This window comes from Chrysochloris asiatica, unplaced genomic scaffold, assembly GCF_000296735.1.
Source record: "Chrysochloris asiatica unplaced genomic scaffold, ChrAsi1.0 scaffold00028, whole genome shotgun sequence".
NCBI lineage: Eukaryota > Metazoa > Chordata > Mammalia > Afrosoricida > Chrysochloridae > Chrysochloris > Chrysochloris asiatica.
Window position 1 is genome coordinate 15,507,793 of NW_006408546.1, and position 18,503 is coordinate 15,526,295.

The 18,503-nt window shown below is 44.6% G+C and overlaps 1 protein-coding gene across 1 annotated transcript in view; it reads right to left on the reverse strand.

Moving 5' to 3' along the window:
• Window positions 1-5,028: 5,028 nt before the first annotated feature.
• DZIP1L (DAZ interacting zinc finger protein 1-like) overlaps window positions 5,029-18,503 on the reverse strand; it is a 62,415-nt gene continuing 48,940 nt past the window's right edge. The window contains exons 10-15 of the mRNA XM_006846646.1: window positions 18,312-18,445; window positions 16,882-17,074; window positions 13,868-14,084; window positions 12,561-12,748; window positions 7,159-7,298; window positions 5,029-5,187 (exon numbers count right to left, since the gene is read on the reverse strand). Of these exons, the coding sequence (XP_006846709.1) occupies window positions 5,029-5,187; window positions 7,159-7,298; window positions 12,561-12,748; window positions 13,868-14,084; window positions 16,882-17,074; window positions 18,312-18,445 (1,031 nt within the window). The remainder of the gene's footprint in view (window positions 5,188-7,158; window positions 7,299-12,560; window positions 12,749-13,867; window positions 14,085-16,881; window positions 17,075-18,311; window positions 18,446-18,503) is intronic.

An 18,503-nucleotide genomic window follows, 5' to 3' on the forward strand; every position in this document is an offset into this window, starting at 1 on the left:
CTACTTCTGGTTCATTTGTCTCAGATATTTTATCTTTTTTCTGGACGTGTGCCGATATGGTCATCTGCTTTTGCTTCTTGGACATGTTTAATGTTTATCTGTGGCCCTAATAATTAATTAAGTATGTATTTTGGTAAATTTTTATGTTTTTGATTGTCTCCAGGAAGATGTGATCAGGTTGTGGTCTTCCCCTTTCACTCCTCTTATTGCTTAACTCAGAGTAACTTTTACATGTGTTGCCTGTTTCCCTGGTTTGTGGCAGCTGGTATTGGTTCTTGTCTGGGTTTTGGTGTTTTATAAAGTGTTATTGCAGCTTGGCTATTTGGCAGCAGTTGCTGACTCTTTTCGTGTAATGTAGGGGGACAAAGAGTCCTCCAATAGCAGAAGGAAGGCTATGTGACGGCCAAACAACACCAGTCGGGTAGAAAACAAAACCAAAATCAAAAACAAAAGCGGAGTCCTCCGATCGCAGAAGGTAGGCTATGTGACAGCCAAGCAACACCAGTTGGGTAGAAATCAAAACCAAAAGCAAAAAAACAAAAAAACAAACAAAAAAAAGTGATAATGAGAGAAAAACAAAGCAACACAACAACAACAAAACACAAAACAGAAAAAAAAAACAATGGGGGAAAAGAAAAAGAAAAAAAAAGTGGGGGGAGGGGCTGAAGAAAGAGAGGGAAAAAAAGCGTAGCTTAATGTAAGTAAGTCTTTAATGCTCTACCTCTCTTTCAGTCTCTTCTGTGCTCTTCTCCTTGTTGGTATGTGGAGTCGACATGACCCACAGCAACCCAGTATAGGGTTTCCAAGGAGCAGCTGGTGGGCTCGAACCACAGTCCGTGCAGTTCAAAAGGCTTTGCAGTCAGCCACAGCAGGACTGCTTTGTTATTGGGGGTAAACAACTACTCAAGAGTGTCTCAATTTGGGCTGGCCTGTGCTCTTGAATAAGGCAGGTTTTAATCACACACACACCAAAAAAAAAAAGTGGGGGGAGGGGCAGAAGAAAGGAAAAAAGCGTGGCTTAATATAAGTAAGTCTTTAGTGCCCTAACTTTTTTTCAGCCCCTTCTGAGCTCTTTTCCTTGTTGATATGCTGTGGAGTTAATCGTGACCCACAGTGACCCAGTATAGGGTTTCCAAGGGGCAGCTAGTGAACTCGAATCACCTTCCTTGCAGTTCGAAAGGCTTTGCAGTCTGGCGCATTAACCCACAGAATCACAGCAGGACTGCTTTGTTATTGGCGCCTCAACTTGGGCTGGCCTGCGCCTTGATGGGTGGGCCTGAGGCTCGGCAGAGGGCTAGCCTAGGCCGAAAAAGTTGGGGGCAGGAGGGGGGGAGGTTAGTGATTGCAGGCAGATGACCTGGCTGTGTCTGATGATGTCTACAATGCCGCTCTCTGTCTCCCTGTGCCATGAGCACCCCAATTTGCCCTATATCCACACCGACAATGCCCAACGTGGCAATGAGGCACCCCTGGGATGGATCACGCTAGTTCCTGTGGCCCCGCTAGCTCTCCAGGAGCATCTGCCCTCTGAATGGCTCCGCTCAAGCCCTGAGCTCCACGCTCTGCAATGGGCGTGGCAGTCCCCGGGGTGGGAACTAAGTGCACAGGGGTAGAGGCTCAAAATGCTTGTAAATCCTCAGCAGTTTGATTTTTTTTTAAAGCAAGCTCATAATGTTAAGGCCTAATGTTTTATGTTTGCCCCAAGGCTGTCTGTCTACCAAGCCGGGGCCTCCCTGTGCAATACCACCCCCATATTCTCCGGAGCCCGCGTACCTGTGCTGCCCAGTCAGGGAAGCGCCGGAAGTCCCTCGATTTCCATTTATCTTTTAATTCCATTTTTTCCATGAACTTTTGAAATTTCCAACTCTAGCTACCATATATATATATATATAGTTTTTCTGAGGAGCATCTGGTGGGTGCAAAGCAACACCCTTTCAGTTAGCAGTCCAGTGCTTATCCTATAGTTCCACATATATCTGCAAAAGAACGTATATAAGACAGAAACCTGTCAGAAAAGGAAAATTCAAATATTTTCCACTATAACAACCAATAGAAAATGGTTCAGACTGCACATTGTCAAAGGCAGAGAATTTGCAAGCCCTTATGCTCATAATCCCTTATGCTTCCAGATTTCCTTTATATGTGTATATATAGGCATGTATGTATATATATGTACACACACACACACATATAGATATACAAGTTCTGACTTTTGTAGGTATGTGTGGCAAGAGGGATGCGGGTGAGGGTGGAGAGATGTGGCTTTTCGGAAACCTGGTTGTGACCACACAGGAGCAGCAATGATGGACCCAAAGTTTTCGTGCAGTGCCTTCACAGTAATGCAGCAATGCAGGTACCACCCTTCCAGTAGCCATTCTTCATGGGAGAAATCAGGATGCATAGTAATGCACCACAAGAATAGTCTACATGTCCCCTACCCAGTCACAGTAAATAGGAACACTTGACTTCCACAGAATCTAAAGACGGTAAGATAGGAGTGAATCCTCATCAGCACTTCCACTTGCTTTCCCCTTCCTCTCCTCTCACAGGTACTGGGATCATCCATCCTACACTGAGTTCTGAGTTCTCCAAAACTATGTGATCTGAAAAGAGAGTTACCACACAGCCAGCCAGAGCTGTTCTGGATCAAAATCTCACATAATGTCTTGTAACGATTCTCAGCTTCCAGGAGAGTTCCATTCCCAGGCAACGAGCCTCTTGCATAACTACGACCCATCTGTCATTGGAGGCTTGCATGTTGCTACGATGTAAAATGGATTTCAGCAGAGCTTCCAGACTAAAATGGATTAGTAAGAAAGGTTTAATGATTTATCTCTGCAAGTCTGATGAAGAAAACCCTATGGATCACAAATGGCCCACTGGGGATGGCACAGGATTGAGCATTGTCTCTTTCTCTTGTGCACAGGGTCACCATGAGTCCTAGGTTAACTCAAGGCAGCTAGCAACTACTACCACCATTGCTCTTGCCTCATTAAGTAGCTTTGTACCATGACACCCCAACCCTCCCTTCCCCCAATATCCCCACCCCACCAACAGACCCCAGATCACTCTGAAATTTTTGTCATGCTTCCCCTGGCTTTTCCTATAGAACTTCCAGGTCCTAGCGCAGATGTCGGGACAACTCAGAGATCAAAAGAAGCCCTGATCAAAGGAAGAAAAAGGGTGTGGGGGTATCGTGGTTGAACCTGGATATTAGGGGCATAAATTCATCACTCTGATCTCTCTACTTTTGCCTGTGTTTGAAATTTTCCATAATAGAAAGTTAAATTTATGCATTGCTGTGACAGACATGGAAGTTCTTCAGGAAAGAACTTGCTGTTTAGAAATGAGGAATGCAACTGGCTAACATGATTCACTCAGCTTTCAAGCAGAGGTCTTGCTCTTCCAGGACAGTGGGACCCTGGAGCTCCCATTGGGCTGGAAGAGACTGGGTCAGTCCTGCAGTGCAGTCTAGGGCTCTCCCTGCTCTTTCTTCTTCCTTCTTTTTCCTCTCACGAGGGTTACATTTACTTGGCAGAGACTCTCTTCTCCTGCCTACCCCTGCTTCCCCCACCTTTACCTTTCACACATTTACTCCCCAATAAATCTTGCACTGCTAACTCTACCTTGACAAGTGCATCCTAAAGAACATAAACTGACTGACTCAAGAGAGGTGCACGTGATTTATTTTTTTTCTTCCAAAGCTCCAAAAATAATGAAAAACCATTAGACAGTTACACATATCATACTATATTTAAATGTTTCCATATAATAAATTAATACTTTTCATGCTAAAAAATACAATGGTTATGTAAATAACCTGATTTTACAGGTTGTTGTTGCTAAGTGCCGTTGAGTCGGTTCCGACCCATAGCGACCCTGTACAGGGTTTCCGAGGCTGTAAATCTTTACGGGAGCAGAACGCCTCATCTTTCTCCCGCAGAGCAGCTGGTAGTTTCGAACTGCTGGCCTTAAGGTTCACAGCCCGATTCGTAACCACTACGCTACTATTAAATATTAAATATATGGTCTTTGGGGGATAAGAGTCCCAAGCCAAGTGACCCTCCTTACCTCTCATCCATGAATAAGTCCTGCCAGACATCACAACTCTAGAAGCTTCCCAAAATAATGCAGCCTGCAATTGGGCAACCTCTTCTTCTATGTTCCCACAACACCCTAATCTCATCCATTAGATTTACTACTGGGTGTCACAAACAGTTTGTACTCATCTATCAACTAAAGGTATCCTGGTGCAGCAGGACTGTAGGATAAGCACTGGACTGCTAACCACAAGGTCGGTGATTCAAACCCACCAGCTGCTTCTCGGAAATCCTATATAGGGTCACTATGAGTTGGAGCCTACTCGATGGCATGTAACAACAACATCAACCTAAAGATTAATGGTTTGAACCCATGTAGATCTGTTTCCAGAAAAGCCCGTGGAGCAGCTCTACTCTATGACACACAGGGTCACCATGAGTCAGAGTCTACACAACAGCAGCAGGCTTGGTTTGGGGGTGACTGTCATTAGTTATAGACTTTCTGCCCCATCCACCTCTACCTGCCCTCCTCTCAAGGTAGAGAGATGGTACGGGACCTGGCACAGCATAGTCACTCAGTCAATGACATTGGACCAATCCCTGAGTGACTGATGAAAGCACCTGTCCCCAAAAGGACCCCATATAAGGCCCATCTTCACTGAATTCCTGCAGGTTTACAAAATGTTCAGGAATACAGACCACATGGCTTCTTTCAGTCTGGTGTGGACATGGAGAGGAAGGAAGACAAATGCTTAGAAATTCTGTTAAAGCCTTTTTTCAAGCCTTGGGACCTTGGGGCATCCAGCCAGACACCTGGGCCCTCTGGGACAAGATTCCTCATAGGTGGTGAGGGAAGAAATCATGTGTCCCCTGTTCTGTTTCTCTCCAAAGGGACAAACTTTTTCGGTTGCTGGTGAAGATAAGAGGCCCAACAGCTCCATCTGTTGGGTGGAACCTGAGCAAATTCCTGCAGGTCCTTCTGGCCAGATCACCAGCCAGGGACCTTGGGTCGGCTGGAGCTCCAAGCACTGGTGCCAAACTTCTCCTGGAACTGCGAGCAAGACAAGGGTTTTGACTTCTCCTGGCCCCGGTCCTGGGGGAAATCCTCCAAGGAAGAAATCTCCAAGTCACTTTCATCTTCAGAAAACTGCAAGAGGGGAGGAGGAGAAGAAATGCTTGAAGACCAAGGAGGAGGCAGCAGATGCAGGTTGGAAAAGGAGGCAAAATGCACATTTGGAGGAAAGTAGTGTGGAGATGCTGTAGCTTCCGCCTTTGTGAGACTGCTTCTGAGAACTGGAGTCACAGTGATTTCAAATACTGCACAGTAGCCCTTACAACTCCACCAACCAAACCAAGGAAACGCCTTACAATGACATACAAATTAGGTGGCTCTTGCTTTACTTTTGCCTTTGTGTAGATGTTTTAACTCCCCACATTGATAGAGTTGGAGCCTAGAACCTTGACCATCCCAAGTTCTTGAGCTGAATGCACTCTGGGCTAAAGCACCTACCTCTTAGCAGACTGGCTCTCTCAGGCCTGGCAAGCGCTGGGACTGAATGAGAATGTAGGGCATTCAGAAGCATCAGAAACCCTTCAGTCAGGAGAGGGTCTGGGCTGCAACCAATGTAAGGCCTAAAGTTGGCCAACATTACCAAGTTCACCCCTGGGTCCAATAACCTGCACCCAGCCCAGATCTTCTCCACCAGAAGTTTCATGGCCACCTGGTTTTGATATAAGCCATGCTAAAAAAATTTCTCCTAGAATTCAAGGCCCAGGGCAGCAAGCATATTCTGAGTAAAACCTCAACCAGATTTGAATTGTTGGCTCAATTTCATGATGTGGGAAAAGGGACAAATCATTTTTTTTAATCATCTGGACTCATGGCTTACAAACATACATGAGCTGTGGATAAAGTAAATATGAGAGGGCTTCAAAAAATTCATGGGAAAATGGAATTATAAGATATCAGAATTTTTTTGTGAACTTTTTGAAGAGACCCTCATTCATGATGTAGAAAAACTGGGGGGAAATACTATTGAAAACCATAAAAACAATTGCCCACTACTTCTTCATTTCAGTGCACTAGAATTGCTCTGTCTAAATGGTACCTTTTGGGTTAAGAAAGATAAATGAGAGTGGAAGTAAAGAAATCTCTCCTTCTTTCTGTGTAAGAAAAATGACAGGAATGTAAGTTATTCCCTGGCAAGGGGGAGAAGAAGGCAGTGAGGAGGGTTTGGTAACATTGGGGGAGGCTGAACATCTGAGCTCTCAGTCTGATTGTCACAGGAGCCTGACTGAGCATGGCAAGGTCACTAGGACATTCTCAATGATGAAGATGGTCCTGAATATTTAGAACGAAGGTATCTAAATATTCCATTTCTTGTTGTTGCCTACTCTGAGCAGGAGAAAGATGAGGCTGTCTGTGCTCAAAAAGATTTTCAGCCTCGGAAGACAGAAGGAGCAGCTACTCTTGTCCTATAAGGTCACTATGAATTGGAATCAACATGATGACAGCGAATTTGGATTTGATGGGCCTACTCTAATGAGCCAGGAGTCCTGGTGTGGCACTGTGGGTTAATGTGCCAGACTGCAAAGCCATTTTGGAGGTTCAAGCTCACCAGCTGCTCCTTGGAAATCCTATACGGGGTCGCTATGAGTCGGAACCAACTTGACGGCACTTAACAACAACAAAACTCTAATGAGCCATGGGATGCCACACCAGCATTCCCCTCTCAGAGAGAAATCTGTCCTACAGCCCGCCAGTGTTGAAATCTTGGGCAGAGTAAAGGAATGGGGAGGAGTCTATGTGGGGTGCAACAGAATTGGAAGAAAGGAGTCCAGGTGAGAAGCCAGACACAGAAATGGGAGCAAGAGTTGGCTGGGACAGACTAACCCTACTGAGTAATGAACTAATGAACTGAAAAACCTTTACAGTTAACTTCACCATAAACAGCACCCAACATTCAAGGTGACCATCCCTTCATCTGGACAGAGGTCACCTTCAATGTTCTGCTAAGACAAGGCTACCGTTTTTTGGACCCTCCCCTAACCTTCACCAAGGCCCCCCATACTTGGAGCAGTCTCTGCAGGGATTGCATCCAAGTGTCTGACACCCTACCTGAGGCTTCCGTCCTGGGGTGGCAGCGCCCTGTGGTCTGGCATTGGGCAGTAAGAACAGATTGACCCCTCCAGCTGGCTTCTTCGCTGGAGCCTCAAGCTGCTTCTCCAGGTTTTTGACCATTGATTGTACCAGTGTTTCTGGAAGCAACAAGGGGGTATATCAGCAGGGAAACTTGGAGAATGACTCCCTCATCCATGTGCATCAGGATCCAGCATGGATATAAGGAGTGTGGAAAAGGGTCAGGAAGAAGGTGGAGCAACCACAAAGAAGAGAGGTAAGGAAAAAGATAAGACCCATGCCAGCATGAGCCTGGAGAAGAAGTATTTCTGAATACTCTGAAAATGTAACCGTGTAGACTTAATGACCAGGCTGGTGATAAAGGTGGGACTTAGGCTTAGTTCGGTACATGAACTGTTTGGCTAACGTGCAGACATGCCTCCTTTAATGTCCCCATATGGAAACAAGCAGAAACATCACTGATGTAAATCAGCGCAAGTGGACTGCAGGCAACGCAGGGTTTCTGCAGAACTGTGCAGAAAGTGTGGCTAAACAATGATATAGATCATCAAGAGATCCCTGGTGATGTGGTAGACCAAGGTGATACCCACACTTCAGAAATGAACAAAAAGCAGGGAGCTAACAACAACCTTCTGGGACTCAAATGTCTGAGGATCCCAGCACACTTTTAGCGCTACAACAGCCCATAGCTTATTTATTCTTGTAAGTAATATTTGTTACGGTCTTGCAATGTACCAGCTTCATTAGAACAGAATACCATGCTTAGTAGAGTAGAGGGTCCACAAAAAAACAAGGGAAACCTGCCAAGAGAAAGATTGATACAATTGTTTCAACAATGGATTCTGTGGTATAGCGAATTATCTAATGTCTCCTCTAGCCATAGTCTGTAACTCCTACCAAACAATGTTTCTGTCTTGCTGCTCTGGATAAGAGAAGTTGGAAGAAGATACTGATAAAATGACAGGATTCAGCTGTGGATGTTAGCAGAGTTAACTATAATTATAAAAAACTTAATACTCTGCCATGGGTATAAAATGAACTATCTCAGAAGCAGGAGGAAGGAATTCATTACTATCAAAGTATAAGAGTCAGGAATGGAGCGCATCCTTTGGACCCTGAGATCCCTGTGTATTGAACCTTCTCAACCCAGGACAGAAAACTGCGACACCAGAAGAGTGGCAAAGGAACAGCAGAACCAAGAACCACAGTACAAGACAGAGCAGTGGGTTTCCCAGCCCATGAAACAAGTAAAGCTAAGTGACTTGGGGTAGAAAGCTTGCTTGTAGAGTGGAATGCCACCAGGTACTTAATGGGGGACCTAGGTTTTCTGACATATGGAGCTAGAGCCGAGTGCCTTCTGGCTAAGGTTTATGATGGAGTGGTGTGTCCAGGGCCACTGTTCCTGGAACAACTGTGCACTGAGAACTTCTGACCCTAAATTACAAACTGTTCACTTTCTTAATCAGGCCCGTAACTCTGAGTCTGGTGTCTGAGTTTTGTGTGGCCAGTGCAATGATTTATAGAACCCACCTGAGTAGAGAGGGCTGTGGGTGGAATGGCTGGTGCCACATCTTTTTGCAGATTCAAATACATCAACAATTGTGAAGATGATGAAGGACCAAGCAGTGCTTTGTTTGGTTATACATAAGGTCGCCATGAGTCAGGCCCTACTTGATGGCAACTAACAATAACAAATGTACTAGATACTGTATTCCTCACTCCCTCTCCAAATTCTATCATCCCATACAAATACCTCCTTTTGCATCAAAGGAACTGAGGGACCTTGCACAAGGACAAGCAAGTGACAGAGCCAACAAATAGCTGAGAACTTCTCACCCCAGTCCAGTGCTCTTCCCAGACTATCAATTCCACCTGGCCAGCCACTGCTACTTCATCAAAGATCTGCTTTTTGTGATTTCTGATGGATAGGCAGGCTGGGATTATGCTGTGGACAAGACCAAGTACCACAAAGCTCATTAAGAACATGAATTTAAAGATCACACCAGCCTACACTTAAACTCCACAGCTTCCATTCACTAATTTAGAAAACACTAAACTTGTAGTGCTGCAAGTTAATGTGCTGGACTGCAAAATCGGTTTGAACCACAAGGTTGGCAAGTTCAAGCTCACCAGTCGCTCCTTGAAAACCCTATACAGGGTTGCTATAAATCGGGGCCAACTGGATGGCACTTACTAAAAGAAAATTATAAATTCAATGTTCTGGAATTAAACCTAGGCTAGAAAATAAAGCCAGAAGCTATAGCTCAAGAAAACTTTGAAAGAGAGCTGACATGTTCTTTTCTTTTCTTTCTTTTTTTTTTTTTGAGAAGAAAATTGCTAAACTAGTCATTGTTAGAAAATGGCAAGTTTAATGAGTATTTTCCATCCAGTTGCCAGACATTTAAGTTAAACCTTTCTGATACCTTTTCATCAACAGGTTGAGTGTGTTAGGGTTTGAACTGTGTCCCCAGAAAGATATGTTGAAGTCCTATTCCCTGGAGCTTAGAATGTAACCTTCATTGGAAATACAGTCATTGCAGATGTAACTAGTTAAGCTGAGGTCATTAGGGTGGGACCAAATCTCTTTACAACTGGTACCCTTATAAGAAAACACACACAGGAAAGGGCACTTTGTGATGACAGAGGCAGGGATTGGAGTTAGGTGGCCATAATCAAGGAATTCCCAGACCAACTTGAAGTTGGAAGAGACAGGGAAGGATCTTCCCCTAGAGCCTTTGAAGAGAACCTGACCCTGCCAATACCCTGAAAAACACATTGCCACCAAATCAATGCCAACTCAGAACAGCTCTACTGAACAGAGAAGAACTACCCCAGAGGCTTTTCAAAGCTGTAAATCTTTGTCTTTTCTTTTTCCTTAAGGCTGTAAATCTTTTTCCCATGGAGCAACTGGTTCAAACTGCAAATTTCAGTGTGAAGCCAAACACTTAACTTATCTCCAGATCTCCTTCTATCTGATGGTTGAGAAGATCATTCTCTCCGAATCACAACAGAAAGATACAAGGGGGCTTTCAAAAGTTCATTTTAAAATAAATTGGAATTCAAAGATAATGGAGGTGTCTGGGGCAAGATGGCAGAGTAAGCAACCACACTGAGCAGCAACAAAGACATGGGAGTGAAACAGATACAGGTGATGAGCCTGGAGCCCTGAGCAGCAGAGAACAGGACAGAGCGGTGGATTGAGTGCTGACTGAAGAAGCAGCTGAACAGGAGCAGTGAGAAAGAAGAAAACTGAGCAGACTGTGGGGTGGCATGGAGAAGCACTGCCATCTTGAGCTTTTGCAAGCGGCTGTTCATACAGCAGCTTGCAGGCACAAGATGTGGCTAGAGGTTGGCAGCAAGGGGACTAGTACTCTCCTATTCTGTGCCCTCTGCGTAGACAGGGGCATGGCCAGTCCCCACCCTCACCAAGCCACAGAACAGTGACACCCTCTCTTGCACAGCCTCTGTTCTGCCTGGGGTCAGGTGCCGAGAACAGCACCCCTGTTTCCAGAAGCCCATGAGCCCACCTTGAAATAGCCTGCACGGTGAACAGAGAACTAACTGCATTTACACTTCTGGTCTCTGCCACATCCACCAAGAGACAGGTGGTGGGTGCCTGCAAACACACCAATATACAATCATCGACTAAATTTAAATACAACACCACTATGTCTTAGTGAAAACAGACAATTTCAACTTACACAAAGAAACAAGATAAAGTACCTCAAACAAGTCACCAAAATACAGTCAGAAAATATGACACCAGAAATGGTATCAGAACCACCAGGTAAGGAATTCAAAAGAATGCTGGTAAGGCAACTTCAAAAGATTGCGAGAAAAGAGCAAGTAAGCTACAGATGAAATCAAGGAAAACACAGACAAAACCATGGAAAAACTCAGGAAAATAATTGAAAAAACGAGAAACATACAAAATCAGCAATTAGAAAGCCAGAAGACTAACACACTAACACTAAGACTTCAGAAAAAGATAATTCACTGAAAGGACAAAGAAATAGAATTAAATCAGTGGAAAGCTGAATTACTCAGCTTGAAGAAAAATCTCTCAATAATCATCTGTTAGAGGAATAATCAGATAAAAAGAATTTAAAAATTTGAAGATAGTCTAAGATTTATGTGAGACACTATCAAGAGGATAAACTTACATGTGATAGGAATTCTAGAACAGAAACAGACAAAAAAGACTTATAGAGAATATTGTCCAAAAGTTGTTAGAAAAAACTTCCCTACTATCATGCAGGGAAGTTTTTTCAAACAACTTTTGGACAATATTGTCTATGGGTCTTTCCTAATATCATGCAGAACTCTTGGTGTGGTGCTGTAGGATCAGCACTAGACTGCACACCCTAAAGTCAGCAGTTCAAACCCATCAGCTGCTCCTTGCAAACTGTATACAGGGTCACTATGAGTCAGAATCAATTCAAAGGCACTTCACAACAACATCATGCAAGATAAGAAGATGGCCATTCCAGAAATTGAATGAACTACAAACAGGATGGATGCCAAAAGAAAAATACCAAGACATATTATAATCAAACTTTTCAAAACCAGATCCTTAGAGCAGTTCAGGATAAATGAAAAGGAAAATTAATAAGATTAAGCTCTGAATTATCAAAAGAAACAGTAAAGACAAGAAGACAATGGAATGATATATATAAAACTCTGAAAGAAAAAAATTGCCAACCAAGATTCATATTGCCAGTAAAACTATTCATCAAATGCAATAGCAAAATTAAGTCATTTTCAGACAAACAGAAATTAAAAGAATTTGTAAAAAAAAAAAAAACAAAAAAAAAACAAGGCCAACCTTACAAAAAATACTAAAAGTTCTTTGGCTAGAGTACCAATAATAGCAGACAACAACCTGAGATTAACACACATGACAATATTATTACCTAAACTCAACCGAGATTTAGAAATATGCAAAGTAAAACAGACCTATAAGACTGAAAAGAGAGAACCAGAGATACAGCTGCACCAACAACAAAAAGTTAAGAGGGAAAAATCCAGTTACAGAACTTTCCAATGAACCCGAAATCAAACAGATTTCAAGAAAAATGAATAAAAATAAACCTAACCATAACCCTAAAAACTAGACCAAGACCTAATTCAATGCTCACTCCTCATACTAACCCTAGTCCTACCCATAACCCTAACGATAAATGAAGTCCTAAACCTAGCCAAGACCTACTCATAGTCCCAACCCTCACTCTTTACTCCTACCCACTTACCCCCACAAAAAGATAATGGAATTCTTCCAAGAACTTTTTAAAGCCCCTTGTATGCCAAACCAGAAAGTCCAAAGAAAATTGAAGGGTTTTTCCAGGGCCTAAAGAAGACTCCACAGTCAGAATGCCACTCACCTGTGGAAGCCAGCCCATCTGAGCCCTTGCCAGGAGGCTGGGCATTTCCCTCCGAGGTTTCTGTGTCAGACCAGTCCCAGTCATCATCCGGCCGGGACGCCATCTTGGAAGAACCCTGAGGCTTCCGAAGAGACATGCGCTGTACAGTGTCTCCCTCTGAGTCCTCTTCAGAACTAAATGGGGGTGTACTGAGACAGCACATGGAGAAGTGAAAATGAGAGGTACACACATCAAAAGTTTGAGTTAAACTTTACCACTTTGCAAGCTGGTTTGTTTGCCCATTGCCAGCTCTGCCCCGCCTCAACTGGGTCCAGATAACAGCAAGGAACTATCTTGACGTACAACCAGTTTCTCCCTTCAGAAGATGAGGCTCCAAGGGGATACTCCTGCCTGAGGACCCAGCCCTTCTAGTGTGTGACTGAGCTTAGGGAAGAGATGGGTAAAGGGAGGGAAGGTGTAGTGGTAATTTTATGTGTCAGTTTGGTTAGGTTATGGTTGTTGTTGTTATGTGCTGTGGAGTCAGTTCCAACTCATAGCGACCCTGAACAGGGTTTCCGAGGCTGTAAATCTTTACGGGAGCAGAAAGCCTTATCTTTTTCCCATGGAACAGCTGGTAGTTTCAAACTGCTGACCTTGCGGCTCGCAGACCAATTCATAACCACTACACTACCAGAGCTCCTTAGATTATGGTACCCAGAAGTTTATCTGAACACCACTTGCTATTCCATAATTTAATCTCCTGTAATATGACTCCTGTTGTGGCCCTGTGGGTTAATGCATCAGACTGCAAAGCCATTTGAACTGCAAGGTCAGCAGTTCAAGCTCACCAGCTGCTCCTTGGAAACCCTACACTGGGTCGCTTTGGGTCAGGACCAATTTGGCAGCACTTAACAACAACAACAATGTGACTCCTGGTGTCACACTGTAGGACCACCAACTGCTCCTCAGAAACCCTATACAGGGTCACTGTAAGTCGGAACCAACTCAACAGCACTTAACAATAACTATGTAATACAATAACCTTCCATAATGCCATCTAAGTTATATAATGTAATCAATGATCAGTTGAACAGTGAGTTTGCTTAGGGTGTGCCTCTAGACTATAAATAAGCATTTACACAAAACTTTTTCTCTCTCTCTGTACTTAGCTGAGAGGAAAGGACCCCCATCTCTTCCTCTGAGCACAGGTTGGAACAAACCTGAGATACCTCCTGTCCACTTCTGTTCTGGCCCTCACCTGTCTGGAAAAGCCTGGGGCTGGGAGTGTCTGCGACAGATACAATGAGAGCACAAAATGCAGAGCTCACCTCAGCCCAAGCCCGGGAGAAGTGGGGCTGCTGGCAGACCCTCGCACTCTGAGTCGGGGGGTTGGGGTGGGCACCTGGGTCTGGCCAGGGCCACGGCTGTCACGGTTCTGAGGAGTCGGCGTGGGCAGCTCTGCTGGTTTGTATGGTGATGCCACATGCAGTGTCCTGGCCTTTGACTGGGCTTCTTTGATGACCAGTGAGCTCCGCTGGCTTTTGACTGGAAGCACAGACAGGAATGGCTTTCAGAGCATATCCATGCTGGGCCCTCAATCCAGACCTATGTCCAGAGAGGGTCCAACACTGGGAATAGAATGAAAAAGCCAGAGCAGATGCAGCAGTTACCCTCACCCCACCCCACCCCATCCAGGTGCCCCAACCTTGACCTAATTCTAGCCCCTGAGCTATATAAGGCACAGGTTTGGAACTGTGATTTCCTCAGAGACTAGAAAGGCAAGCTGGTTATTCCAGGGTCATATCAAAGGAGCTCTAGTCGCATAGTGGTTAGGAATCAAGCTGCTAATGTCAAAGGCAGCAGTTTGAAACTACCAGTCGTTCCACGGGAGAAAGATGAGGCTTTCTGCTTCCATAAAGATTTACAGCCTTCACAGCACACTACCACCACCACCATCATCGTTATAGGAGACAAACAAGAGTCTGCAGCCTCAACCTTATACTGAAGCAGAGATAGAGACTCATCTAGAGCAAGCCGTCTCCCCTCGCAGCCCAGAAGAGCTGCAGCCATTGGAGTACAAGCATGCTTGCAGGAAGGCCCTGCTGCCACCAGAGGTCACCACAGGACCACATGTGCCTTCAAGGTCTCTACACACCCAGGTCCCCAAGGCTGCTCAGTACCAGAACTATGCAATTAGACACAGCTTAAAAGCTCTTGTTTTCCAAAATGCATCAAGATCCATGGAGATGTCCAGGATCAGCGATCTTTTTACGTAAAGAAAAGAAGAGAAAAAGTGCATTACAGAGAGTCAGAGTAAGTACTGTTCCATAAAACTCTCATGTGTGAGCTCAGTCACAATGAAAAGCACATTTTTTACTGTGGTTCAATGTCAAAAATGTTTGAAATACACTGCTCTCAAGGAACGCTGTTACTCAGAAGTGGACCTCAGAGCCTCTTCAGAGAGTAGTACCATTTCCCTACTTTCTGTAAAGTTTCAAGAGAATAGGGGACTTGTCCAAGATTCCACGGAAGTAAGAGGTCTGCCCAGAACTCTTTGTGACACAAAGGCAACGCTCCAAAACAAGAGAAGAGGCAATGTCTGAGCAGAGACACGAGAACATTAGTACAGCACCTGTGGGACCCAGAAAGGGAACTTGTGGGCTTGGAGCTGGAAGGCTGCAAAGTCTGCCCTAAAGGCACAGTGCTCACCTCCCACCTCAGTGGTACCTCAGAGAGGAGGTCACATGGCAGGGAAAGGGAGACAAGGCAAATGGGGCCCTCTCCCTCTCAGCTTTTTGACCACAGGAAACAAGGGCTGGAGGGGAAGGATGACACCTAAAAGGATTGGGACCTTTTCCTTTGAAGGCCATTTCTACTCATCTTCCTCAAATCCCTGGTCCCTCCCTCCTCTGAGCTCCCACTACCCTGCTTGGTTCCATCACGGCCCTAGTCCCACCTTGTCCTGCCTGGTTCCTCAGCAAACACAATACAACATAAGTGAATGAATGGAAAAAAAGTTTGAGCAAATGAACAGAAAAATAGGAGCTTAAATTGACGTGTGAAAGGCAAATTAGCAACTAAGACAAATACCCTTGAAATGAAAGAATTCTGCCTGAAATTTCTGTGCAAAACCAAGAACTGTCCTTTACCTTAGAGATTTCACGACTGAAAGTTTAAACTAAATAGGACAGAATATCCAAGAGCATCAACAAATTTTCACATTTTCATACCAACTGTCCTGTTATCTAACATTTGTATATAAAATGACACCATTTTTAAACATTAGATATCTAATTTATACTTGTCCAAGTGGTAATATCTATGAAATTATAGAATTTTTATGCTATTTAAATGTCTGATTTACACGGAGAAAAACAGATTAATACATGTAGAGAGAGATATACAGATATAGATATTCATCCACATACCAATTTAAAATTCTCTCTCATGTCCATACAGGTATGTGGAGCACATTTGGGAAAATTCCTTTGTGTGAAGTGCTCAGGTTGGGTCTGCCTTCTCCGGAGATGACAACTGAACTAGCCTCGCTCCCACCACACAAATTCCTGACTGAGGAGACACTGCGGGAGGCACGAACCCCTGCCCACTGATGACCACCAGTGGATCTTGGAATCCTCTAGAAACAGGGCTTCTCACAATTTCTCTAGCTTCATGGCCCTCATCCACAGGCTTCAACCCTCCACAAGAACCATGAGGGTCTTCATCATGTTGGCCCCAGGGGCAGGGGCAAGGGTCAAGCAGAAGCTGTGACCAGGTTTAGATAACCAAGCCTGAGCTCTGAGGATGATTCCACATACAGAACAGACCCAGCCGTTCACCCCCTCCCACAGCTCTGAATTTGCGATCTGAGGAAGTTTTCATTTGATTTATATTTGCCTCCACTTGCAGCCCTAGTGCTCCCAGACCTTGGGCCTGACTTCCAGCACTGACAAGCCCGATTTGTAGAACAAGAAATGGAGTGAGCTTGCTCTCTGGGAGTGAGAAGCTTAGCTTGTGGTCAAAGCAAATAGATCAGCACAGAATTTCGAATGCAATATAAGGTACCAAGTCTGAGTAGAGAGTGTCCAGGGTTGACCCTAAGTTCTAGCTCTGGATTTCCTTCCAATTCCCTGAGTGACCCTGGACATTTGGTTCATCCCACCCCTCACCACTTCACACTTGGTTTCCTCAGTTATCTTTGAGGACACCACCAGCCTAGACTTGTAGAGTAATGCCCCTGAAGGAAGACAGGGAACACAACCTTCTCATGTGCAAACAAACTTTGGTGAGAACTAGACCCTCCCAGGACACAGCCCCCAAGAAACCTCTTTCCCCAACTTACCTGGAGGTTCGCCATCTGTTAGGGCCACCATGGCCCCATTCTTTTGTCTCTCCTTCACTCTGCTGGTAGTTTCCTTGATGAGTTTTTCCCTCAGGCTCAGAAACTCAGAGAATCTTCCAGCCTTCTGCTCCCGCTGGGCTCTTATGAGAGTCTCCAGATGTCTAAGAGTCTGACTTGAGATTCCCTTTGCATCCTCAAATAGAAAGAAGTTCACCTTTGGAAACAGAGCTATCTTTCTTCTCCTTCCCCTAAGTTCCTCAAACCTGCTGCTGCTGACCTGGGAGTTACTGTCACCAGTACCCAGTGCTTTCTAGGAGGTCACCAGATGTGGATCAGAGTAGGGTGCGCAACGGCTCCACCTACTGCTGGGTGTAAGATGGCTCAGTGTGTGCAGGCCCATAAACACGTGGGCAGAAGGGTAATGAAGAGTGGCTGCATCACTTCGTCCACATCATAGCCTGCGGGACTCAGAGGGGATATGCATGCCCCACACCAATCAGATCCCTGGATGAGAGACCACAGCTTGCTCCTTTCTGTATGTCTATCACTGTGCTCAGCCCCTGTCCCTAGCTGAAAAGAAATAAACTATAAAAGACAAAAGTCAGGTACCCTTCCAAAACCTATTGAAAGTTGCCTGGACTTTTGACATCTACCCATCCATAGGTCTTGGAAGGCATCTGGATCCAAGATGAGGATTTAATCATGTTTAGAAAGAAATGGTTTCTTCAAGTCTGAACATAAGCTAAATTACATTAAACAGTAGTAGAAAAAGTTAAAGATCTGTGAATATCATTACTAAATTAAATCTAGGGGTCTATTTTTTCACCTAATCTCATTCTATACAATAATGTGATATTTGGCTACCTTAATAACAAAATGTAATTTTATTTAATAACACATTTCATGGATGCCTTTAATTATAACATGCATGCTCTGGTTAAATGTAAGCAGAAGGAAACATAAGCATTCAAAAGTTAGTGTGTATCAGACATAACAGGCCCATACACAGCCACCAATGTAAAGAATGTAGTGGGGGTGGCCTTGATTGACCCAGAGATAGAGACTTCACTAAAGAGGGATTTATGCATAGATTGAGTCAATTAAATTTCATTTGTAAGAAGACCTATTTGGAGACCCAAAAGTAAATAAACAATGAACAGAGAGTACTGAGAGGTCAGGATGCAGGACGGCAGCACTGACCACGGAGAGTTGGAGAGACAGATGAAGGAGAGAGAGCAGAGACACCTGGCTGCTGGGAACTGAGGGAAAGGTGCACGGGTTTCTTTACCTGGACACCAAAGGAGCATGGCTAGACCACATGAGATCAATGAGCTTACAATGCAAAAGACAACCAATCAAGTGTCGGCCTAAGAACACCTTGTGTCTAAATTGTAGGCATCAGTCCTTAAGACAGTAACCCTGGAACTTACCTTCCGAATCCCCATGCTTTCCAGTTTCTCTTCCAGGGTGTCCTCCAGAATTGGTCTGAACTGCTTTAGCAAGGTGGGGTTTAGCCTCAGAGTTGGCAGCACCATCTGCTGTCGATCCTGGGAGCTCTCCAACTCTGCAGCAGAAGACAATCACCAAGGTCAACCTGGATGTCAGACACCACCTAAAAGGCC